General features: G+C 43.1%; 1 protein-coding gene across 1 annotated transcript in view; it reads right to left on the bottom strand.

Moving 5' to 3' along the window:
* Positions 1 to 26,575, bottom strand: part of myocd (myocardin) — a 107,311-nt gene that overhangs the window by 2,423 nt on the left and 78,313 nt on the right. The window contains 11 exon segments of the mRNA XM_029455876.1: positions 150 to 207; positions 1,006 to 1,134; positions 1,516 to 1,638; positions 2,293 to 2,541; positions 2,543 to 2,791; positions 3,021 to 3,521; positions 3,606 to 3,762; positions 4,268 to 4,596; positions 4,694 to 4,801; positions 5,739 to 5,920; positions 14,335 to 14,400. Of these exon segments, the coding sequence (XP_029311736.1) occupies positions 150 to 207; positions 1,006 to 1,134; positions 1,516 to 1,638; positions 2,293 to 2,541; positions 2,543 to 2,791; positions 3,021 to 3,521; positions 3,606 to 3,762; positions 4,268 to 4,596; positions 4,694 to 4,801; positions 5,739 to 5,920; positions 14,335 to 14,400 (2,151 nt within the window).

Below are 26,575 nucleotides of genomic sequence, written 5' to 3'. Positions count from 1 at the left end.
GAAGAGAAAGAGGAGAGGAGGGAGGGTCACAGCAGGTACTGGGATCCCATACTAATGTGATGTCAGATCACATGTAGATTTGAAAACCATCCTGCAAATGCATGTGCAGTGCTAGCTACGCTAACATCATTTATACAACTCCACCTTACCTCCACTCTCTATGAGCACATCCAAAAGTTCGTCCATCTGCTGACTTCTGGTCAGCTGCTGTAACAGGACGAAAGTGATTCTTTATAGCAAATAAACAATGTTTGAACAATTCAAACATTTAATCATATTAAAGGATTTGACATGAATAATATTCAAGCTTTCAAGCATTCCACAAAGACTTGCAGAATAGAGTTTTGGTAATACAAACTTTTCTTGGGGACAGACCAGTTCATAAGGTTGAGATGAAACTAACTTCCACAGTGACGGATATCTTTAGGAACTTTTCAATGTTAGCATTTTGAGGTTAGCTATCAAGCTAGTAGCCTTAGTAACAATATATTGGCCATTTTATTTTTAAAAACAATTTGAACATTTCTCTTAAATAAACTCTTGACATTAAGAAACCATTGTGATAAGGATTCTTTTTTTTATTGTGACCGCGACACACTGAGGACGTTTTACAGTTAAATAAACTTGTTAGTGCTGGTGGACAAACTATTCAAAAGAGAACTTGTTTCTAAACGACTGCTACTGATGTACCAGCAATAAGCTCATACAGGCTGATCATGTCACTCTGGACAATTTCTTTAACTCAACTGGTAAGAGTTACATCTGTCCTTAAACAATGTTTGTACGACTAAAACAACATTCTGCTTCAGTCACTTGGTAAAGAGTGGAAAGTTAGTGCAGTGAACAAAGCAAATGAATGAATAAAAGAAGTGCAGTACAGGTGATGGACTGAAAGAGAAAAAAGAGGCGATAGGAGGAAAAGGGGAATTAGAGCAACGCCGATAGGTCAAATAAAATCTCTGGCCAGCCATTATCTACTGAATTTTAGCATGAATTTCAGTTTACCTGCTTGACTGCATCCTCATAGCATGGGGGCTGTCTTAAGTCTGATGCATCTGAATCTGAGCTACTGAAGCCAGGGGGACAGACCTGGCACTTTTGGCCAACATGCCGAGGAGAGGGCACTACTGACATCTATATGAGACATAGGTGAAAAGTGACATTAGCCCAACAATTACAATAGGGGAGCTTACCAAATGTGAGTGTATTGCCCATTTCTTTGAAAATCAAAATGAACTATTAATCAGGCCCCTCAGGATCGAATTATCTCATCACATTAAACATTTCATTTTAAGAAAATGGTTGGCGTTGTGTTCTCGTAAAGGAAAAGTCACCAACATGTGAAGGAACGTGTGATGAAAACAGAGGGACTCGGAGAGTGACAATGCACCTCATAACAAAAGACAACTGTAGAGACAGATCACAAATGAATAGAAAAGAGAAAAACGGTTACGTGAATGTGAGGGGATTCAGATGAAGTACTGCCAATGCTCTTAATGTTGACATAGTGTTTACCTTTGACAGCATGTTGTGGTTGTCGGGCTTGGCTGAGCTGGAGTTGGGAAAGACTCCCTGAAGGCCTCGTTGGTCAGACGGATAAGAACAGTTCACTGCCTGGCCACCATTCTTCTGCTGCATCTGTAGTGAGACCGAACATCATACACATAAACAGGTGGAATAAAAATACAAAAGAGATCATATATACGTATATGAAGATAGCATCAGAGATACCGTTTTGGTAAAACTTTGAGCACCATCAACATGTTTATTTCTCCAATACTTTGTTTCGGATCAAACGCTATGCTAGCTAATGCTAATTAGCCTAAACAGAATGTACAGTTATGGGAATGTCATTAGTTAACTAAACTAAGACCATGCTCAACATTATCTGCTGTAAAAATTGTAATAGGCATCTTTTGCTGATGAATTTACTGATAATATTTCATTATTGTAACTGTAGTTTTGGGTTCACCTCATTAAACTAATTTAATAGAAGATAGTGAGGCTCCTTCCCATCACCAATGGCAAATGGTATTTTAAGTGGTTATTAAGGCCAATATATTTGCAAATGTTTGTGTTATATATACACGTATATAAAATTGGAAATTTTGAGGCTCTGATTGGGCAACACTACCTGCTTCACCACGAGCATGGCGGGAGGCTCGAAAATAAAGTATTTTACTTGAATCTAAAATAATAACAGATTACCAACATGTTTATTTCCTACCTTGGTGTACTGTATTGTTTTAAATATATTGTCTGACTTCTCAACAGAACATGAATCCACCCTACCTGCATGTTGCGTGCTCTGTTATTGGGGTGGGGGTGGGGGTGTGGGTGACCGCAGCCGTCTCTTCCCAGCGCAGGTGATAGCAGGTAGGGGTTATTAGGAGACGAAGGCTGAGGGCTCGAAGGCTTTCCGATGGGCGAGTCCTGAGGGGAGCACTGTGGACTGAGGAAAGCAGACATTGTGGAGGGGCTGCCAGAGGAAGTGTCCATACATTGTGGCCCACCGGAGCCCCTCATATTGGAGAGGGGGTTTGTTGCAATGTCCCACATCCTCCATGCAGCTGCTGCCAGGAGAGCTCTTCAGCTGTTTGGGAGAGGACAGAGGGCAGCTGGAGGACAGGGACATGGGCTCCTGCTTGATAGTCACCCCAAAGAAGTGCTGGCCCATCATGGCTGGAGTCTGCTGGTGGTGCATGGGGGTGTGAGATGGAGGAGGGATGGCGTCCTGTGTTGCTCCATAGCAGCGTTTCCTCTTGTGGAGCTGCATCCTCAGCTCTTCAACCTAGCAAGCAAGCATGGTGACATGTGTCAGTGAATATTTAAATACAGGTTCCTGTAAAGACATTTAAACTTTATCTTATTATTTTATAATGCAACAGAGAACTTGGTCCCATGCTGTAACCCACACTTAACCTATGTTGCACAACATGGATTGTAGTCAATATAGACATTCAAGCTTCTGCTCTAAACTTCTAAGATATTCTATGATGATTGAACCTCTGGTCACTCACCTGTCTCTGCTCCTGGTGCAGCTTCCACGTCAGCTCCTCAATCACCTTCTGCTTCTCCACCAGCATCTTATCTTTTTCAGCTTCCATGCCATCCATACCTCCACCCTCCCCCACCCTCGCTCCTCCCCTGCCCAGGCCGTCCTCCATGCTGAGCTGAGCTGGAGACGGCTGCAGGGCGAAGTGCGTTGGCGAAGACATGGGCACGTCGCTGAAGCTGTCTGGGAGAGAGCCGCTGAGGGACAGCTCGGAGGAGGCCGGAGAGATGGGAGGGGTGGACGAGGTGCTGGGGTAAGGGTAGTAGCCTCCCTGGGACGGGGACTGATAGGAGGACAGGGATCCTGAAGGTGTGACAGGGAAGGTCACTGTGGTGATGTCAGAGGAGCCCGAGGGAGAGGAGCCGGCGTTGGAGTCCTTGAAGGGTCGGAGTCGCTCGATGAGGGCCGTCTTGGTGCCCGAAACGGGCATGCCACGAATACGCAGGTGCTGCCTGAGCTCTGATACCTGCCATAGAAGAAAAAAAGACGTCCTGTAGGCTCTCATATAGTGTCATTTGTTCTTATCCTAGTTTCACTCTGCAACACCTACCTTTAAGTCATCCAGATTAGCTGGCAGGGGCCCAGGTGTGACCGGTGACATGTTGCTGTGGGTGGTGTATGTGTTCTTAACCGGGGAGGAGGAGCTACTGTTGGCTTGGCTCGATGGACCGCTGGAGCTACAAGCTGACAGCTGCTCACTGGCTCCTCTACAAGTGGAATAATCACAGAGTAAAGTAAACACAGCAACAGTAACAACTTGGTATCACTTTATAAATGTAACATGGCTTTATTAATGTGTAACACATCTGCTACTGACGCTTTATACATCAGTTAGTCTTCAACTTGAAGGTGCCAGCTGACTGATTGTTAAGTTTTGCTTATTAGAAAGTAAGAATGTAAGAAAGTCATGACCCTTTAGTAATGATTTACTAATAACAGACAATTTCTAGTTTCTGATAAGCCATCAAGTCCAGTTATAAATAATAGTATTTCATTAATAATAATAATCTTAACTCAAGCTCCACTCACTATCCTTTTTCAGAGCTTTTAACTGCACCTCATGGTCTTCATCAGTGAATGGTGCTTGCTCACTTGTCATGGAGCCGTCATTCATGTGGTTTAAAGCTCCATAAAAAAGCTCGTAATGGGACCTTGAGATAAGATTATTGGATGAGATTTATCCACTGTCATTTGTCCACGAGTGTGACTCACTTGTGTGTGTGGGTGGGTGGGTGAGGCTGGTAGCTGAAAGAGGGCTGCCGCTGCTGAGCCTGGGCCTGAGCCTGCGTCTGGTGAGCGTGTGTGTGCGGCTGCGACTGCTGCGACTGTGGATGTGTGTGAGCGTGTTTCTGCTGGCTGAGGATCTGCAGCTGCAGGAAGAGCTGCTGCTGCTGCAGGAGTCGGGCGTAGGCCGAGTCCATGGGCGGAGGGGACTTCTCAGCCTTCTGGTCCGGAGGAATGTACTGGTGGTACTTGAGCTTCTTCACCTTCGGTTTCACATCTTTGGGCTTCTTGTGTCGGTTCTTGTCTGAAGTCTTGGACTGAAGGAGGGAGGAAGCAGGGTCAGATAAGTAAGAGGGTCTTAACTAGTTTGGGGAGGAACTAAATCAAAAGGTAGGTGGAGGAAATGATGCTGACCTTGACAATAGCAGGGAGAGGTATTGGGGGGGAAGCCTGGCTGTTGTTGGCAGCAGACAGCCCTTCATCCTGGCTTTGATCTGCAGGGGGGTCTCGGGGTACTCCTCCCTGCTCACACATCACAACCACACAGTGAATACAGTGTGGTCCTCTCTATGTCCACTCAGGGACACACCAACACACCAGCTCCTCAACATCTGTAAACATCTTCGAGTACTAGACTTCTTCTACAGCCATGCAATGCTTTACGCTGAATGCTAACATTTGCACGCTAACATGCTCACAGTGAGGACCATAACATGCTGATGTTTAACGAGTAAATGTTTACCATTTTCACTTTCTTGGTTTAGTGTGTTGTATGCTAACATCAACACTAAACACTAGGGATGATGGGAATGTCTGTACGCTGCATACTTCAGTTAGTTTCTTACTCCAACGGATTTTGTTATATGATCCCCCCCTTTGACAAACCATAATAAACAATTCATCATTATTATTTATCATTAAAGTGAATACAAGTAGGTTTCTTTACTTTTAGATTGTATGATTTGATCTGTGTTCCTCAGCTGCCTGCACTACTCTCTTCTCCCTCAGGATTATGAAGTTGAACTGGCGTGGGGACTGTATGATTATGTAATGTTTATTCTGTTTGTAATCCAAATGGAATACTTATACTCAAAAATGCGCATTTCTTGTTTCATTTGCAAAAGGGTTCCAAAAAGCTCTGAACAGGAATTTCCAGTTGAATCAGCGCTGATGATTCAGTTGGAACATTTTAGTTCTGGCAAGAAATTCAATCAAATAACCGTTGGCGTGACGTCATCATGAGTGAAAGGTGAGCGGTCAGCCAATAAAGCCAGCTGTGGCGGCAGGATGGCTCGGTGTGCAGGAATGTGACACCTGCTCGTTCAACTCAGTCGAAAGCTCAGTGGAAAACAGAGCAGGCTGAGGTTCACTGCGCCACCACCAGAGGGCAGAAGAAGCAAAGCAGTGGCAACAACCCACCAGAGGTGCAACTATGTCAGAGTGCAGGGAGATGTTTTACCTGTAGTGGGCTGGTGAGGGCAGGTGAGGAGGAGGAGGGCGTACCGCCAGCAGCCTCTGATGAAGGGCAGGCCGAGCCCTGCGACTCATCACTGTGCTGCTGCTCTGGAGACAGACTCTCACTGCTGCTGTCCTCCTCAAACGCATAAGAGTCCTCCTGCTTAGGGAACTTTCCATGGTTTACTGTAAGAAGAGCAAAAAAGGAATTCACCATGATGATCAGGCAGGTTGTAAACAAGCTGGGAGTTAATCCAGATTATTTTAACTAGTGAGCACATACGAAATGTCACTAATAATCCCTTATTGTGCGCATAACTACGGCACGTACAGTGGGACAAAGTTGAAGCAGAAAGCCAAGACTGTCACCAGATTTAATTAATCTTATTATTATTGATATAATTATAAATCTTATTAATTAATATTAGTATTATTAATCGTATTCAATTTCATTATTATTATTATTAATTGTTATAATATTATTATTATTATTATTATTATTATTATTATTATTATTAATATAATAATAATAATAATAATAATAAAATAACTTCACAGCTCAATGCTTGATTATCAGCCAGGTGAAGCAGCGACTGAGTCTCAGGGTTCAGCAGTTAGTTCATATGAATGCATCACTAAAGCTCATTATAAAGTGAAACGATAGGGAGCGTATGATAGGCTACGTCTGCATTGTCACCTGATATTGAGGGGCCCTGAATTAAAGGCCCTGATAAGACACTGTCTCACTCAGCTTCTCACTGTGAGTGATGGGTTCCCACAGAAATAAAAAACATTTTTCAGAACACTTTGGAGAGATTGTGTCTTTCTGTGTTTGTCTTCTTCCTGGTTTGAACAAACAACCTATAAAATAACAAGCTTGGGTTTGAAGCAGCCACAGCTCAGCTGGAAAACGCTGATGTCACTTACTTCTGTTGACCAATCACAATTCTGCAACATTTGAATCAAAATGTGTTGACAGGTTGTTTGCTTATGTGGCCAGGTCACTGTCAATCAAATGTGATCAACCCACACCCACACAGGCCTGATGAAGGTTGATAAGGGAGATCACCTTGCTGAACGTTATTATCAGTTTATATACTGTGCTTATATGGTGCATTTAACCAAATTAATGTTTGCTTGATCATGTACATACAGACTATTAATCAGTAACTAATACATACACAGTGCACAGAGAGGGAGAAACAGGCGGAGCGACAGATGCAGCAGGTTGTAACGACCCTTACATTAAAGAGTGTTTGGTTGTGTTTACAGGCGGCCTGGATGCACGTCGTACACAATGTATGTTCCCTATGTGACCCGTCTGTCTCTGACACCTAGTGCCACACTCAGCCCGAGGTGTGAGAGACTGACACGGCCACTTTACATCCACCACGCTCCTGATTGGCTGGGCTGATAGTGAGCACAGCTTTAATTGGACGAGCTAATAGTGGCTATCTACCAAAGCTTAAGGGACAGAGCAGGGGAGGGAGGTGGTAAAGGTTGGTGTGTGTGTGTGTGTAGGCAGAGGTATAAGATTCTCTTTTTGTATCCAAACATGTGACAGGCAGGAGCAGACGCTGGTTTCAATCACAGCACCAGACCCATTCTGTGCAACTCAGTGACCTGGCAATACACACACACACACACACACACACACACACACACACACACACACACACACACACACACACACACACACACACACACACACACACACACACACACACAGTGAGGGGTCATGTGTGAATGAGCTGGTCTTGGTGTGTGCTCTCTGCTACATGCTGTTTCCATGAGTCTTTAAGTCAATTTGGTGTCACCCGGAGATTGAGGTGGCAGCATTGCAGGAAATCTGTGAGCTGTGTACACTTCCGCTTTTCAAGTGGCTGGTTTAGAAGCGGGTCACATAGTTTCCAAGATAAGCGTCCAGAGGTTGAAGCAATGGCTGGGAGTGTTGTGTAAGGGATATGGAGCTTCAAGGTGAGGGGTTAATGTTGCAGGCGAGGGGAACACAACAGCCTGCTCCTGTCACTGAGCTTTATAGGTGGCTGACTGGAGCCATAGAGGCGAGCAGAGACAAAAGCAGGGAGGAGGGGAGGTAGGTACAAATATACACACAGGTACACCCACACAAGGATGCACTCAAACTGAAACACACATCGCCACTTCGAAAGAAAAAGGGTGGACCCAAATACAGCTGCTGTTCATCTCAATAAACGGCGCTCCCCTCCGCCTGCAGAGGTAGTGTAAACCAGCTGACTGCAGCCCACCCTTCCTTTAAGCAACATGTTTACTGGAAGCTCAAGGGGGCAAACATAAAACCTCTAAAACACCAGAGTCTAAAAAACACCAGTCGCACTGCCAAGAATGATATAGAGAGTGAGTAACATGTTGAGGATTAGAAGACAAACAGTGCGAGGTCTGAGCGGCGCGGTGGGACGCTCAGACCTGATGCTTTGCACTGCGATACATCAATGAAGTGTCTAAGCATGCACGTTGTACACTTCCTTAAATCAAACACTGGAAGAGGTGGCGGTCTCGGGAGGGCTCCCCATACACTTCACAATATACATTGGTAAAGAAAATGTGTCTTACTGGATCAAGAGATTTTCCGAAATATGCATCATGTTTTAGAAATGTAAATAACATGCTCTGCGCAAGAATGACAAATAAACACATTTTCCTGCTAAAAAATGTGGATTACATTACGGAGAGAAACTGAGATAATCCAGGAAATGTAAAGACTTGTGAATTATGTTACTTTGTCTTCTGGTACCACTTTGTATATATTCCCCCGTTATGAAGGCTTCATGAATGCACCTGAACATAATGTGCATGACAGATCTGTAGTTTCACTAAATGATGTTCAGCAGTACAAGCATCGTCCAGCAGCTGAACACTGGTTTGTTAATAAACGCACAGACACACAGTAATGAAACTAATTAATGCTACTAGGACGCACACACACACACACACACACACACACACACACACACACACACACACACGCGCGCGTGCGCGCATGTGGAGATGCAGCAGGAGTTAAAGGTGTGTTCTCTCTCCACTGATACCTGTCATTAGTGACGGCAGAGTCTAGTGGAATGATTTTCTTTTGGAGCAGCTCCAGGGGTCCCGGCCTGTGAGCCAGCTTTTCATTCAGTTCTGCGGCGAACCGGGCTCGCTTGAGCCTCATCTGGGCCTCCAGAGAGGAGCCGTCTGAGGCCGGCTCTGCACAACAACACGATGGGACACTCTGCTTATACATGTGTGGAACTGAGGACATTACTGTAGCACAGTTTCACTTCAGAGGACTTTCAGTTCTCCAGTTCTATTACGTCACCTCTGTACACTTCACTTTAACGCAGCAACATTGATCTGACAGCTGAAGTTACTAGTTACTATATATTTAAACACTTTGACTATATATAATATAATACATGGCATAGAGTAAATTAATGTGCCAAACAGTATATAAAGTAATAACAATTATCTCCACTTCAACAGACACAACAATGAAATGCTGCTTGCACATTAATGCATGAGGGAAAATAATTGGCTAATATTATATCTATAATAACAGAATACTGACAGGGACTGCTCTCTGAGTACTTTTACTTTTAATACTTTCAGGGCTGTCACACAAACAATCAAGTTTGAACCAATTTGAAGAAATGTTGAAGCCTAACGCCTTTCAATACAATAACATTTAAACATGAACACTGCATACAGATTGTAACATAAAATATATATATATTCATGCTTTTTATATTTAGTTTTTATTTCATCCTATCTGCCTCCTATTTTATTCTAAGTTTCCAAGTGAAATCAGTAGAGCTATCTATTAAAGTCTAGAATATCTGGCTCCTAAATATTGTGTTTTTGAAATTTTATTCCCAATTAATTGTCATATTATTTTTAGTAGTAGTAGTATTATTCATCTATGTTGTATTCAGCTGTCATTTCTTCAACAAACACTATGCACATGACCTCGCTGAGCCTTTAATAATCAATATTTCTGTATCGTTCTAATATCTGCTCAGCTGCTCCCCTCCCTGTACAGCCAGACACACAGAGTCCTAGAAAAATAAATGCAGTGGCTGTAATTAAAGGGCTGCAGCGGTCGAGATTTTAAACCTTCCACATTCTCTCTCAGTTAAATCCAGAATAAATAATCAGTGCCCTGCAGTGAGGAGCGCCAGATCACTTTGATTATCTGAGGGCAAGAAAGAGCACCCGCACTTATTTGGTCAAATATCGTTTGAGTGTTATACGACACAGGATACAGCCCCAACATAAAAGCAATGATATTGAGCTTTGTGCTGGACAACTCAGGTAGAGTGTTACTGTGGCGGGGTATGTAACTGGAGCAGGGTGAATGGATGGATAAAATACAGAAGGAAGAAGCAATATTTGTATGGGAGATATTAAAAAATATTAAAGGAAGGACAAATAGATCTATGAAGAAATTCAGGAAAGAGAAAAGTAAGAAAGAAAGGGTTGAAAGATGAATTTACCTGTATGAGTGCACGTTTGTTTGCGATGCATGAAATGTATGTAAGTAAGAAAAAAAAGAGAACAGTTAAGTTGAAATAAAAATGAAGAAAGTTGAATAAATAAGGAATGAATTGAAAGTTGAAATGAAGGCTGCTATAAGAATGCAGGGAGAAAGAAAAGGGAGAAAAGAAAGAAGAGAAAATCATGTAGAAACAATAGGAGGAAGGCAGATGAAGCAAAACACATTGGTGGAAAAAGCAAAGAAGAGATCAAACGTGGAAAGAAATGGGGAATGATAGAAGGAAGGAGAACCACAGTGAAGGAGTGAATCCCTCACATGTATGTACAGTGTGAATCATCCAGTCCACCAGCAGGATGACATCTTCATGTGATCACAAGCCTCACCTGTCGCTGTCAGGCCTGATTTAAGACCTGATTTCCCATGACGTGGACACACACAGCATGCAAGTGCGTTTAAACTGTGTAACCAAACTGTCTAGAAACGTGTCCGACCACGGGCCTGTGTGGGCATAATGTAACATGATCCGGTGAGTCTGAGGCAGGCTTACAGACTTTTAAACATTCTGCAGCAGTATTAAAACATAGGACCCACTTTAAACCTACTGCAATGCATATACCTGCTGACCGTATCTGTCAAATGTAAACACTGCACTAAGAGGTAAGACGTATGGTGCATTAGGCTCCAATAATTCCCTTTGTGTTTCGATCCACTGAGGATTAAAGCACCGCTGCTGTGGGAATGGAAATATGTGTTTTTATGCAAGAACGCATGCAGGAAAAAGCGCAGTAAACCTGCAGCTACAGCCCTATTATCTTTATGAGGAAATATTAGATTGTATGTGTGTGTGTATCGAGACCTGTGGCCAGCAGGCAGACAGTGTGCTCCTATGCAGGCCACACGCCAGTCAGGCCTGAGAGGCTGACTAGCCTAATAAACACCAGATGTTCCCCGGGTAATATATACACAGACCCTGTGCCGTGTCCATCTCCCCAGCAGGAATAACACATCTACAGCACAGAGGAGGAGGATGCTGTGACGCCCTGAAAAATCTTCTTTTTTTTTTACATAAAGAGCTGAAAGGACAAATGACGCTTACATCTAGAGTGTGGGTGTGAGAAAGTGTGTACTAACAATTACAAGTCTTTGGAACTCTCTTCCATGTGCGGCCACCGCCTGCAATCAAGAGATAAACAGCCAATTGAAATTTCTTTAAAAAAAAAGAAGCCTTTGCAGCCCCGCTGGCCAATTGCGTTTCTCCTTGCTGCCTTATCTGTGACAGACTCCTAGAAAGTGATAGGGCCTCGCCGGGCCTCTGGATTCCGTTCCCCCGCACACTTACCAGCAGTTTATCTGGAGGCTGGAGCCTCTGTGAAATGGCAAACGGTGCCAGAGATATCATTCAACAAGTTGTTCCTGTACACTGGCATCGCTCACTGCTCTCGTGTTTGCCAAGACGACACAGTGTTGCTTTAAAGTATAAGGAATAGATAAAATCTTAGTTTATAAGTGGATGTCTGCTGTGAAATGTCTCATGATAAACAAACTTTGGGTTTCTCATGTACAATGGAAATTCAGATTTCGTAAATGGCATTAAAAATGTCTGTGTATGACAGTCGTGGCATTAATGTGTGTTGGCAACATTACAGTGACCATGACCTAAAGACCATGCAGCAGTGACAGAACAGTAAGGATTTAAGAGTACGCTCTGTACACTCAGAGCTACACGATGTCTCGGAAAGTACAAAGCGTGTGTCTTCTTAAAGGCAGCTCATGCTCCTTGTTGTTGTGTTTGGGTGTGCCTCTCTGCAGACACTGTTCTGTAAACAGGGACCATCTAAATCTCTTTCTTCTGAGGCCGGGAGCCTCTTCTGGCACCTGAGCATTCCTCTGCGCTCACTCACCGACCTGTCTGCCTGATCGCTGGCTGCACACTATCTGCCTGTCTGTCTGCCCGTCGGCTGCATTTATCCACCTGCTTCCTCTCCGTCCACCTTTGTATCTGTCACTACCGCTGGATTTATCCGTCTCTAGAGTCTTGATCTGCTTCTCTTTGGAGCATCTGTCATCTTAACTGTTTTCTTTTCTCCCTGCCTGTTTCTCTCTGTCTGTCTTTAATGCTTTCATCTGCAGTGTAAGTAGTTTGTCTCCAGTCGGCCTCAGCTCTAACGCAACTTGACGTATCAGTTTCATGTTATAAAAAAAACATACTATGTGTGAAAGACTGTACAAACCAGCAATAATCTGCACTACTACCACTTTGATTCCAAACAAAATAACTACTGAAGTGTATTTCACTGATTGGTTCCCTCTTTCTCATTGAAGTTCATCAGTGAAATCAATCATCTGCTGATTCCAGAGCCACACTTTCCTCTGTCTGTGTATTGTTTCATTTTAAAATTGCAATAGATAATCTCAAATCAGTCATATCTTTTTTTTTTTACATTTCATGCAACATGTCAAAATCAATGATCTGATTCATGTGAAATGATGCTTCTCACAACTGCGTTCCAAGATTTTCAAAATAAAACTGATTGAGCCAAAGATATCTAGAGTTAAAAGGGCAAAATGGAGTAGGCAATAACCGTTCATATTTCCCACACTGTGCTTGAACCTTTACATCAATATTGCTCTCCAAAACTGTCAACTGCACTAATAATTGTTTTTATATTAAAATTGGAACAAATGACAATGAAATTCCCGTTGGTGTTTTAGTGTCTTTTAGCTCTTTGTTTTGGTTTTGGTTCACTCTCATCAGCGTTATTCCCAGACACATCAGGCAGCTGCTTTAAAAACAATAGTGTACACTCTCTGCCCAGCTCCAAACAGACAAAATTAGCAACCAGCTGAAAAACACAGCGAAGCATTTAGCAGCTAAAGAAAGTCGTTGGAGAACAAAAACAGAGCTAAAAGGAGAGTGAATGTTGGACTTCCTTTCATGAGGTGGCCAGAAACATGACTCCAAATTTCTGCTCTGTGTCTGCTGGATTTGTAAAAAGGTTTGCTAACATGTTCCCCCATGTCCATGAAGAGAACTGGATACAGTGTTGGCGGCGGGGACCCCATTCATTCCTATGAAAGTTGCTCAGTAGTGTATGAAGCAAAAAAAGTTTGACTTTCCAGTTAATTATTACCATAATCTCCTGCATCAATTGGCCGATAAACAAAGGACCCAGGCACGTTTACTTTAACCCCGCCTCCCAGCCGCTCAGTCTTGGACTCACTCACATGAAGGACAGTACGTGTTCTCGCTCACATGAAGGAGCTCGCTTGCTACTAGCTGATAGCTGGTTGTTTAGGAACAGAGACGTTAATACATCAACAAAAACAATTCCTAAGATGGCAAAGGCATGACAAGTCATACTCTGCCTGGCTGATACTCATTGCCTTTGTTGGTTGGATTGGTAAGGTTTAGGCATGAGGATTGAGATTGGTAAGGGTTGCGATAAGAATATCAGTAAAAGACAATTATGCAATGTCACGGTTTGGCTAATATTTCAAATTGCCGCTGTTCCTGTATCCAGTTCTCTTTATACATCCATCAACTGCAACGACGGATAATGTATTAGTGTTGTGTTTACCACTTGGTCTGCTGCCCCCAAGTGGCCAAAAAAAGAAACGTTTACCAGTTTAACCACTATGAGATGCTTTGCTAAATACAATGGATCCTGACAAAGAAAACATAATTTTGCTTGTCACGTAACTAACAGAGGTTTAAAGTATCTCCCAATTAAAATATATTTTTTCACTTACCCCTAATATCTATTATATTATGAAGATAGCTTTGGTTTTATTTGTCAGGTGTGTTTTTACATTGAGTTGTAACAGTTCTATCTCTACCACACTACAAACGAGGCAAATGGTATTTTGGTTGTGGTGCTCACAAAATTGTAAAATGTAATTAAAAAATGTAACATCCCGTTACAGAAACAATGTCCCTATTACTTTACTTATTACATCTATGATGTGTTCCCTGCTTGTTCATTGTGTCTCTCACCCCCTTCCCTCTGTCACTGCAGTCTAAAAGAATGGAAGTGGAAGTGTGTGTGCCTGCATGTGCGGCAGCTCAGTGTTGGAAGGCATTACTCACGAGGCATGATGCCTTGGTCTGCCAGCTGCTCTCGTGTCCTCCTCTGCTGAAGTCTTAACTGTAGGACTGAAGTTGAGAGAGGAAGAGGAGGAGGAGGAGGAGGAGGAGGAGGAGGAGGAGGGGAAGAGTAAAAAGAAGGGGGAAATATGAGAAAGAGATGTAGAAATACAGGTAAGGGCCAGACAAAAAGCAGGAAGTTTAAAATGCTGTTTCATAATTCATAGATTCACTTCACCTACAGGGCGAACACAGGACGCACATGTATGTATGTATCCATATCCATACATACATGTGCATCCAGAAAACACAGGAAAAACAACACATGCTTGTCACACATATTTCTGTAGCAGGATGTAGGGAATGATAAACACAGCTCCTGGCTTTTAAACAGATCTGCTAGCCAGTGTGTGGTCCGCAGCAGTGTGTGCACGTTTCTGCGTGCTGTGTGTGTCTGTGTGTGTGTAGAAGTGATCTAGGTGGGAGTGCGGGGTCATAAACATAGAGCCTCCCCCATGTCTGTCAGTCTGCTTGGGTCTATGGCTCTTTTGCTTTCTTTTGCTTTCTTTGTCTGTGTGTGTTTTTCCTCCTTGCTGTTATCTGAAGGTCTCTCTGTGAGACACAAGTATGATATGTTCCTCCTTTTCTGCACGGCCCTAATCCCTTTCTGCTTGTCTTCCTATTGTTAATGATCTCCCTCAGGTGGTTCTTATTACATTCAAGCATTTCATGAATTTCCTCAAACCTTCCAGCTTTGATGTAATAACGTTTTTAACAGTTTGACTCTCGTGCCACAAACATAGCACCCTCCATTATGTAACACCATGCAGGCCCTTCCCTTCATCTGACATCTGCTTTAGTTTACAGTGAGGGGGTCGTGACCTGCTGGTCGAACATCACAGAGAGCCAATGCAGGCATTAGTTTCTCACTGAAAGCGGAGCAAAACATGTAACTGATACAACCTGTTAAAGGAAGCTTTATGTCATCGCCTACAATATGAATTGAGGCATATATACTGTACATGCAGGTTGTGTCTTTTCTGTCACGGAAAAAGCAAGATGACAAAGGAATGGAGCTGTTGGTTCTACGGAGACTCTTTTATTTTAATTCAAGGACGGATGAACTATGTTTACTGTGAGGGTTATCAATAATTCTCCCTGAAAAAGCATTTTTATATTAAGAAGCTTCTCACACAACCCACAAAGTCAAACCCTGAACTAAGCTGTAGATCTGGTGTCAAGCTTCACATGATCACCGCTCTATGCTGGCTGTGCCGTTGTTTCCATGTGGGAAGAGCGGTGGTACCCAACTAGCACAGATAGTGGTAAATTCAAATTATTTCAACTTTGACCTTGGTTGCCGCTGACCTTTTCAGAGCAATGAGATAACAGCTTACTCACCCCACCACTCAGCCCACCCTACCTCACGGTGAGCGAAGAGAACATTTCCTATCATGTGAAGGCGGCTGCAGGCAGTTGCATTTTAAGGCAGCTTACTGCCTTACCTTTATCCTTAGCCAGGTTTAGTCTCTTCTGTTTGATTGTAATCGTTTCCATTTCATTCTAACCCAACCCACATGGTGTCGCTCCGTTTATTTGCGGTCTGTCAAGCTAACGTGACAAGCTAACACAACAGTAAGGTGGGTGCTTTTTAAGTCCGATAACAGCCTTTATTTTATCCACACATGCAGGTTTGGTCTCTTCTGAAAAAAAGAGAGGTGACATGTAACTACAGTAAGCTCATTCTGCAGGGTATCTTTGATTTGAACTCTCCGCTGGTCGATGTTTACGAAAACGTTATCAATATTTCTGTCTGAAAAAGCCCAGCAGCTGCCTGGCAACAGCTGAGCTGAGACCAGAGAGCTGTCTGACCTGCTCTTACATGTTATACAGATCTGTGTAATCACACATCCCTGCACCTCTCTCACTGTTGGCTTTGAAACTGTAGACATTTGTTCTAAAGTGGGCAATTTCTTGACAACAAAGGACATGCAGATCCACAGCAACATTTACACGTTTTAAGATTTATAGTGTCAATAAATGATCATTTGGCCTGGTTTGCACTGGTGAAGTGGGGATAATTACACAAGCCAGTCGAGTGATATTCTGATTTATCTAACACATCAACTGTCTAATAATAACACCGCACTCTTACACTTAAACTCCAACAACTAAAGAGACTGGTTGCATTTGTTACATGAATTCTGATGAACGTTCCCTCAGTACAAGCAGGAATGTGTCCATGACATATGAGCGCGACTGTATAACATCTAATAAACAGGTATTCCTGAATGAAGTAACAGGATCATTTTATTCTAATACGGCTGCGTAAGGTGAAAACCACCTTAATAACTGGACTCGCATAATTTATCTTTAATGATCTTGGACAGTTCGAGAAAGATTTGTGAATGTGAGCCAGACGCAGGAGAGCCAACACTCCACCGTTAAGATGCAGTGCGTGGACCAGCTCCATTGACAGTGACTTATAATCAACAATGGTATAGTAGGGTGATGCAGGTTTGTGCTGAAGAAGGAAAAAAAAAATCACTTGAGCGCAAAAGGCAACACATTCCACAGGCCGCAGCTTCCACTGCTTTCTCTCTTTTATTTTTCTCTGTTGCCCAGAGAGCAGTTCACTGTCAGTTCTGTCTCTCACATTATTACAGAAATCTAAGCAAGGACATGGAATCTGCAGGATCACTGGAGTAACATTAGTTTGTTATGTTATCCATTGAACACTCAATTATCATGATAAGCACAACATGATGATCCTAACAGATAAAAAAAAAAGTTTGAAGTTCATTTTAATTCCTCCCTAGTCTCGTCCTAAATTATGCTGTTAATTGATGTTTTGTTTTTTGTTGACGAATCAATAATCATTTTCATATTTATCTTCTCATTAACTCTAATCGTGAATGGGTGTGGCAGCTGATAAAACGGGTGTTTGGTGAAGACAGTGCATGTGTGTGTGGTGCTGATTTTCTCTTCAACATGTGCTTGACACCTTCTAGTACTGATTCAACTTATATTTGTCACCTCTGTCATACAATTATGTCATGGCAGTGAGCTTGAGAGCGCGGGCCACAGCCCTTTGAGCTGTTAATCAAATTGGCATGAGAACTAGTCAGTAACACACACTCACAAAACATTTGGCGGTCCACGGGGAGCACTTAAATGAGATCTTTATCTGTTCCTTTAGCTTCAACCATGCAGCAGCAGTTCCCATGGCTTTTGATAATGTAGTTAAATTGTGGTGCAAAAGGAGTAACAGTGGCCGCTTTTCTCGCTGAACATAACTGGAGCTGCTGCAGCCTAAAGAAAACTGTAAATCCTGGACGGTAGAAATCCAGATGGTCTCAGACTCCTGTCATCAGCGGTAATCACAAACAGTTCTACTTCTCTTACGCACAACATTTCACCCATGCACTCATAACCTCACCGGACCAGTCATGTCAGTTGTATCTTGTATCACCCAATATTAATCCCTCCAACTGCAACATCAAGCAGACTTGTATAGATGACCTTTCTGGCAGTAAAGGCAGTATCTCTACATCTGTGCCTTATCAACCAGCTAGAGCCCGTGGGTTAGAGCAACTCAGAACCTGAGCCACCTTTAGAACACAACCATTCACCCTGTCATGCTCCCCGCAGCACTGGGGTCATTTCCCACCCTGTTGATCTGCTCTAAACAACTCAAAGGAAAAGCATAATTTACTCTGCCATTTACAAACTGTAAGTGAGGACCGATGCCCCTCCAGCCCCCAGTGTGTTGCTTTACAGAGCAGAGAGCTGCCACCATCAGTTACATCTGCCTCAGGGAGGTGGCAGTGTTGGTCAGACTACACACACTATAGTGCAGCACAAACACACAGGCAGCCTCGCACAAACTATGTTCAAAATAAAGTGTGAATGAGAGTGATGGACTTAAAGATAGAGGCAGTGTGTGTGTGTGTGCATGAAGGAGATAGATGGATACAAAGCCCACAGCTGCTGTGTGTTAAGGGGAGTTTAAATCAGCACTGTACTCCGTACCCTTCCTCCCTCTTTGATATGTGCAGGTACACACACCATCAGCTTCATTAAGATAACCTCTGACCCCTCTCCAGTGTCTAATCGCCCTTTATCAGCGTGCACAGAGCTCTAGAGCAAGAACGTCCTGCTGGCTTCCCTCAGCAGCAGCAGCAGCAGCAGCAGCAGCAGGTTAGCAACTGACACGCAACAAGTGCACTAACCTGGCCTAGACATCACTCGCACATGTCGTGCTTTCACGCCGAGGCGGATGAACATCAAAGAAGCTGTAAATTGATCACAGAGTGACAGGGCTCGTCCTCAGAGCTCAGTACTCGGGAGGATTTTGGACTTACGCTGGCTTCCCTCTGGAATTCCTCTTACCGTCACATGCCCGCAGTATATTACACACACCTGTCACTCTGCTGGTGTCACTGAAGAGCACATTGTGGGTATCAACACTACTCATCCAATACAGACAAATGGCATAATGTACACAGGAAGTGTTGATAGACCATCTGTTTGATAAACACAGCTGCACACAACAACTGTTCCCTGATCAGTGCATACACAGAAGCACACAAGTACACATGTCAAGCCTCATTTGACTTACCTGATCTAAACTTGCTTCGTATCAGTATGGAGTGCTCAGAGCCCAGAAGAGTCATAATGCTTACAGTACAGTTCCAGTGTTCAAAAGTTGCAAAATAAAGTCACACACACTCGAGAAGCGGTACACACTTCGACCCCCCCGGCCCCCTCTGGACTCCAGACTGAGATGAGATGGAGTGGACCCGGCCCGCCTCATCAACAGCTCGAGAGGAAAAGTAATGGAAGACAAAACAGTGGTATCTCTCTCAGCCAGTGTGCACACTAGCAGCAGCCTTCTGCTCTCCTTCCTGCCTCCTCTTCTCTGCTCTGATGTGGGAGTGTGTGAGTCTGCGGGCCACTGAAGCTTTGGTCCCATCCAGCTGAGAACTGTGAGCAGGCCCAGCACAGCAGAGAGATATGCCCTTCTCAGGGAGGGGCTACCCGGCCAGGGTTTCCTCTTAGCCCCGCCTGCCACAGCCCGGAGGCTGGACAGGGCTTGGCTGATGACTTCTTCCTCCCTTGCCACCAGTGTAAATATATCTGCCTATCAGCTGCTGACTGTCAATAGAAAGGAGAAAGGGACGGAAAGATCAAGATAGAGACAGACGCTGATAGTGGAGCGGCAGTGCAGCCAGGAGGGAGGAAGTGGGAAAAGTCTCCTTTATTACCTTGTGACAGCAGATGGAAAATAACATGTTCCATTTCTAATATAATAATAAAAACTCATTTAGAAGATCGGGGGTTTGCTCCTGCATGTCCAAGTGTCCTTGGTAAAGATCCTGAACCCCAGTTGCTCCCGAAGGCTCAGCCAAGCGTGTGTGAATGTTGACATGTAGTATAAAAGTGCTGTGTGTGGTCGGGAGACTAGGAAATAAATGCTAAATAAATGTCCATTTAACTTTAATTTCTAAATTTAAAGCTGCACTAATCAATATCTGTATACAAAGATTAAATGTGGAAGCTACAGAGAATTTTAACCAACTCTGCAGCCCCCCTCAGCTCCATGGAGCATTTTAGCATCTTTCAGCTCATTGTTTTGGTTTCCGTGCCCACAACTTTAATGTTGTGGTTCAGTCTCACACTTTCCTCCTTTTGTTTAATGTCTCACATAACAAGTTGGTAAAATAACCAACACTGCATTTTTCTTTTTCTCCTGCTTTCCTTTTCTATATGCTTTGGCAGCACAAATGTGAAAAAGACATTGGTCACCATGCAGTTCATCAAATGCAATATACCCAAATGAGATTCAAAAAAACATCCTCATTATAATTGATTAAAAGGTCTGTGTACACCAAGTCTCAAAGTGTGCTGCTTTTAATGTTGAGTCAGTCAACATAAAGTATATAGATTACTTGTTCTGGTCCTTTTTAGCGTCATACTGGTCTTTTTGCACTTTGATTATCAATGTACGCTACAATAAGTGATCCGTTGAATGCAGTCAGTCACCCAGCAGCTGAGAGGCAGGAGGCTTATCATCTTTTCCAGCCTGTTTTCAACAAGGCATCCCATCCTCCAGCTCCCACATGGCAGGCAGACATTTGTCAGAGTTGAACTAAGCTCTGTGCCCACGTTAGCCAACTGCAGCTCATATACATCGCAGAGCCCCCTAAACGTCCATCAACGCAGGACGTCAGCTGGACATGATGTTTATTCGCAGGCTTCATTTCAACATATCACCGCAGTGCTTGAAACTTGCCACAGTAGAAAGCCACCAAATCAAGAATCTCAAAATCCAACACAGTAAGAATGTTGTGGGTCATTTATGTCCTTTTTTTGTTTGTTGCAAAACAGGTGTCAACATGTGTGATGGCTGTTGTTCAAGGGCGCTACTGTCCCACTAAAGCCAGATTAAAGGCTTCACTGGTTACAGCTGAGAATGTGGAGAGGCCAAATGGTGAAATAATGTGCCTGCAAACACAGTCACACCTTTTCATTACATTATTTCCCTTATTTCAAAGTAACTGATCTTATAAGATAAGAAACAGGCCTGAAGAGTTTGAATATGATTAGACTGACACATAGCTTAGCTTAGCATAAAGACTGGAAGCAGGTGGTCTGACTTTGTCCAGTTCAAAACCAACACCCGTAAAGCTCGCTAATTTGTAAAGCTCGCCATTTTAACATTTCTGTTTTTATTTATATTCACACTCAGGCAGAAATATTACGCTTTTTCTGTCATATTCTTGAAAGTTGAGTGAGTTCTTGGCTCTGATAACAGAGACATCCGTGTGTGTTATATCCTCTTTACTATCAGGAATAAAAGTTCATTTCTAGACCCTTTCCCAGGAATTCCTGGTTTATATCAAATTCTTTATATTCGTTTTTAGGTCACAGTGTCGAGTGGCCTGATTTCTATGCTAATGCAAACATTTTTATCAAGTCGTTTGTTTTCCCCCACTGGCAGATTTCTCTAGTGCTTCCTCACATCATTCTTCCTTCCATTTGATCTCAATGCCTTCTTCTTTCCCTTTTTTTTTTACTTTTTCTATCTAACTTGTTCATCCCCGCAAGCCCATCTCCGGCCTTGTCCCAAACCTATTATTCCCTTAAAATAACCACCAATTTCCTACTGCTACCGCAAATAAAAAGAATACCAAAAAAAGAAGTGTGTGATTAATACAGGCTCTTTTTTCCACATTGTGTAACAACTTTGTGACACAGCACTAATCAGTCATTGAGAGCTTTGTCCAGCAACAGCTCACTGCTTCTGCCTCGCCGCTATCCATTTAATCTCTTCACACCATAAACACTGCTTGGCTTTTGTTGCCGAGGAGCCTCTACACACTGCAGTGCGATGCACACACCAAAACATATAATAATTTAATGTAACAAATGACACGGCCTATCTGTTTGTTGTAGCCCGTGAGCTGAAGTGTGCTGGTGCTACAAAAACCCATGCAATGCTCAAGTCAAATATTTACATAGAGGCTTCTCAGGCTGCAAATCTATCGCTGACATTCGCTGGAACATTAGTCTTGTATGTACGCCGAATGAACACACACACACACACACACACACACACACACACACACACACACACACACACACACACACACACACACACACACACACACACACACACACACACACACACACACCAGTCCTGCGTCTTAATTAGCAGGTGAAAGTGCTTAAAGGGAAGGTCTGTCAGAGGGTTTGACAGTGTACACACAGCGTCTCAGAGAGATTCCTGCAGAGGTCACCCAGCCCTGGCTTAATCCTCCCCTTTAATTGGGCCCTATGTCAACGGATGTGACAAGTCTCATCTGAACTGTCTGGAGCAACACATGTGTGTGTGTGATGAACAGAAAAAGACAGAAGGAGATCACACTTGTATAGCAATTAGACAGATTTGAGTGGACATTTTCTACATTATATACAATGGGCGTACTGTGTGATGCATACTGCAAATGTAATAAGTCATGCGCCTTTGCATGATAAAAACACACATTCCATAATGCAACAAGTGAGTACAGCGTGTTTATTGGCTGACTGTACAGACATCTAGATCATAAAATGACTGTTAAGTGTTTTGTGATTTCTTGTGTTTTAGATAAAGCAGATGTGACTAGTTGAAATGCCCAAACTGAACAAACTATCATAAAAATGAAGTTCACATACAGTGAAGGAATTACAAACACTTCTTATACAAGATGTGTCTGGATTTTTTAACAAGATCGTCGTCACATTGTCTTGCCTTCAGTTCCAATAAAAGATGAATGAGTGATATTTTGCCCCCTTAGCAGACACATTTGAAATGCTTTAAATATCTCCGCTCATAGGCCAGACATCAGCCATCTGCCTGAGAGAGTGTCGAAAGAGGAAATGTACCAGAATGCACTGTCCGATACGTAGTATGAGTAGAACCTGTGCTGGACACCATGGGAGCTGCCCTGAAGAGCAAGTCCTGAGCTGTTACATGAAGCTTTTATATCCTTCACCTCTCAGTCTTCAGGCTTCATGTCTTCCTCTCCTTCCTTCCTGCTTCCGTCATTGGAGGACAGAGACAGTGCTTCAAAGCAGAATGAACCAAGCAGGTACAAGACTCTATTACCAGCCGAGAGGGGCACCAGATGCCCCCAAACCTCCAGTTAACTGTATGTCAACTGGCTTCTGGTCATTTGGTCTGGTATTTTGTTCTTAATTCATAGGGTGATGATTAGAAGAGAGAATATAAAGGTAAAGTTATTAAAAGAAATAGAGCTGTTAGGGAGGACTGTGTGTGTGTGTGTGTGTGTGTGTGTGTGTGTGTGTGTGTGTGTGTGTGTGTGTGTGTGTGTGTGTGTGTGTGTCTGTGTCTGTGTGTCTGTGTGTCTGTGTGTCAGAGGAGGAGGATGGGAGATACAGGGTTGATAGAGCGTGGGTAAAGTCTTTGCTGGATGACAAGAGGTGAAGGTGTCAGGAGTGCAGGATATGGGTGGGGGTCTTCGAGAGCACTGTGTGTTGTAAAGGGGCAGACAGCGGCAGCAGCTGTGTTGTGTCAGTCTCAGATAGCAGCTCTCCTCTGCTCACGGTCCCCGTGCTGGGTGGCTCTCAGGCTCTCAGGTAAACACCGACATTTATACGACCAATCAGGTCCCCTCCCCCAACAGTGATTGTCCAATTAAAGCTTAGCGACCCAAAAACCAAACCACAATAGTTACAGTGTGTTTATTTGCTCTAGCGTAAAATGTTAGCATGTTCAGCTAACTAGCTTACTACCTGTAACAGTAACCAAATGTTACTTTCAAGGCAAAGGCGCACATCATATACGTCTCTTAAGAGGGCGCAGTCGAATGCATTTATATGTATATATATATACATATTTAGCATTATGAATATTAGTTTTCTAGGGCATTCGCAAACATAAGTTGATGTAAGCTTAAAGTTTTGACAAAGTCTGACAACGTTTGACTAACTTTAACGCCCTGTAATGCCAGACATCGCAAGAGTGTGTTGCTAGGACAGACAAATCAGACAAATTGGTCTCAAACTAAGTTAATTTTCTCCTGATTTGTCCGTCTGAAAAGAGACATTTTAGTGTCTTTATAGTGAATATTCAGAAGATATCTGGCTTTGTCCTAATCTGTGTTCTCGTTCACTTCTTCCATAGGAGTTAAGAGACCTGCCGCTAGCCTCCTAAACAAACCCACTGGCACTGATTTCACATTTGTTTCTTATCATAATGGACCAACTAGCTCTACACTGCAATAGCCTACAAGAACAGTACGGTTTCTATATTTCAACTTTTAGCCTGGGACATGTAGTTTCAGCTTCAGTCACGTTATCACAATATGAAATGTATTTAAGACCCCTTTAATAAGAGTTGTTTTAAAACAAGACACCTGGAAACATTAAAGTTAATTGGAGACAGCGATCTCAACCCACTCACGGAGCAATCGAACTTCGATAAGTTCTGCCCCTCGAATGAAGACCAATCATAGCGTAGCATCGGCCAGCTCCAACCAGGGTCCAACAACCCCATGGCTCCTCTCCTGTAGCTGTCTACACACTCTCATGCAAACGTTTCAGATAACCTTTTTTTGAGGTTAGTTTTGTGGATTTGGAGCTAGTATGGATAAACGTTGTGTAATAGTGATACTTGTTAACAGAAGAGAAGAAGATCTGAAACTTAATGTTTCTACGTAAATACCATAAGCAGAGTACGTTAGCACATCATTAACTAGCGTTAGCATTTACATGTATGTGTACACATGCTGCTTTAGCTGAATGTAACAGTGAATACAGATCTATTCTGCTTTACAGGAAGAGTGTTGCTCTTTAATGTCATTGTCAGTCTCGATCGCGTGGTGAAGGTGGTTCACTTTTAGGCCGGCTTTACACTGTGACACTTTCATACAACTAAAATCGGGATGATTTAGTTTATAATGAAAGCTATAGGGACTCACAACTAAACGTAAACTTTGCTTAATCTAAAACAATATATTGACTTACCCTGCTGTGCAAGAACATTGTTGTTTCTGTATATGTCCATGTCATTTCCTCCTCATTCACAATACTCTGTCGACAAATTATACGTGTATGTAGCTTTTTAAATGCAGATTGTAGTCCTTTCTGTTTACTGATATCGTTGAAACAAGCTATTGAGATGCCAGGTGCGATAGCTTGACAGACCTAGCAAAAGTAACCAAGGGCGAGGGGCTTAGCAAAATGTCAATTGCAATTTTACTTAGACTTTTTATTCTGTTCATCATCCAACCAGTGGAAAAAGTGAACGTCAAACTATGTTTTTGTAAGCTATCGTTTATCATTTAGCTCCCCATTAAAGTAAGAAGTCAACGGGGTGATACGAGGTTAGATGATGGAAGTTGGATTAGTCATCAGAGAGACTTGAGAAGGATTCAGTCCTTTATCAGTTCCAATCAGTCTTATCAGAAAACTGAGGGGTTCTCACGACACAAGGCTGGAACAAAACGACGGGAGAGAAAAGTAGAGATCATGGAACGCCAACAAAGTGAGTGAACTTTAAAGAATAGAAGAAGACAGAAAGAGGGAACGATGGCATGGTGTGTGAAGGAGGGTGGAGGAGCCAGACAGACACTGAAAGGAGAGGAAGAGGTGAAGGAGGGCAGGAAAGAGAGATATGGAGTCAGGTTCAGTGTTTCCCCTCTGCCTCTGAGCGGCGGTTAATAATGAAGAAGTCCCAGGGGGAGCGAGCTGAATCTAAACCAGAAGTGACAGAAAGACGAGCCCGGCCAACAAGCCTCCCCTCCTTCTCTCTCTCCATCTTTATCTGGTCTGTGGCTCGGTCACTTCCACTCTGCTTTCTCTCCTCAGGCCTCTGAGGGGCCGAGTGGCGCACGCCTGCCGCCAGGCTGGAAATGTCAGTTTATTTGAGAGACAGCAGAATGGAAGAGCGCGAGGGACATAGACTGTCTCCACATAACGTAAAAACCGCAAACACAGAGGGAGATACTGTTTTGGGTTTTTGTGGTTGTTTAGATTTCGGCAATTGACTCAGCCTCCGCTGTAGTCCTGCAGGTGCTGGCAGGTGGCCACATTAACGTGGGTGGGGGGGGGGGGGGGGGGGTGTCTGTGAGGCTTCAGCGTAGAGACGGGTCTGCATCAGCACGGCTTAACACTAAATCCTGCCTATTACCAAGGGCTATGGAATGGCTTTATGTGGTATTCCCGAATCTTCACTATCAGAAATTTAATAACTCAAAGTCTACTTTGTTGTTGTTAATGTGTGTGTCCGTGACTAACGGGCCAGATGAAAGGCACATCAAGGGGAACCAACTTCTATGCCAGACAAATATCCTTCATCATGCTTGACGGAGTTATATAGAGAAACCAATTAAGTAAAAATTAGTGAAATATTACTCAATTTTAGTTGATATAATTCCAGGGCAAACATCATGGATTAAACGGTGGCATGCCACCAGTCTGCTTTTGTTACAGCGGCTGTTTTAGAGACAGTCAGGAAACTGAACCTGATTCACAGCTCTTCACCTCAGAGTCTGAACTCACACAGACGTGAGATAAATTGCCCCCAGTAGTGTTATATTATCATATATTTATTATTATATTGGATTTCTAATGAATTTTTATGTTGCAGCTGTTCACAGAGGATCTAACTTTTTTATTTATAGTTTAGTAATTTCCATAGGGCTGTCAATCGATTAAAACATTTAACCACAATTAA

The sequence above is a fragment of the Cottoperca gobio genome, chromosome 19 (assembly GCF_900634415.1).
Source record: "Cottoperca gobio chromosome 19, fCotGob3.1, whole genome shotgun sequence".
In the NCBI taxonomy this organism is placed as follows: Eukaryota; Metazoa; Chordata; class Actinopteri; order Perciformes; family Bovichtidae; genus Cottoperca; species Cottoperca gobio.
Note: the sequence above shows the minus strand (reverse complement) of the source record. Positions and strands in the feature narration are given on the sequence as shown.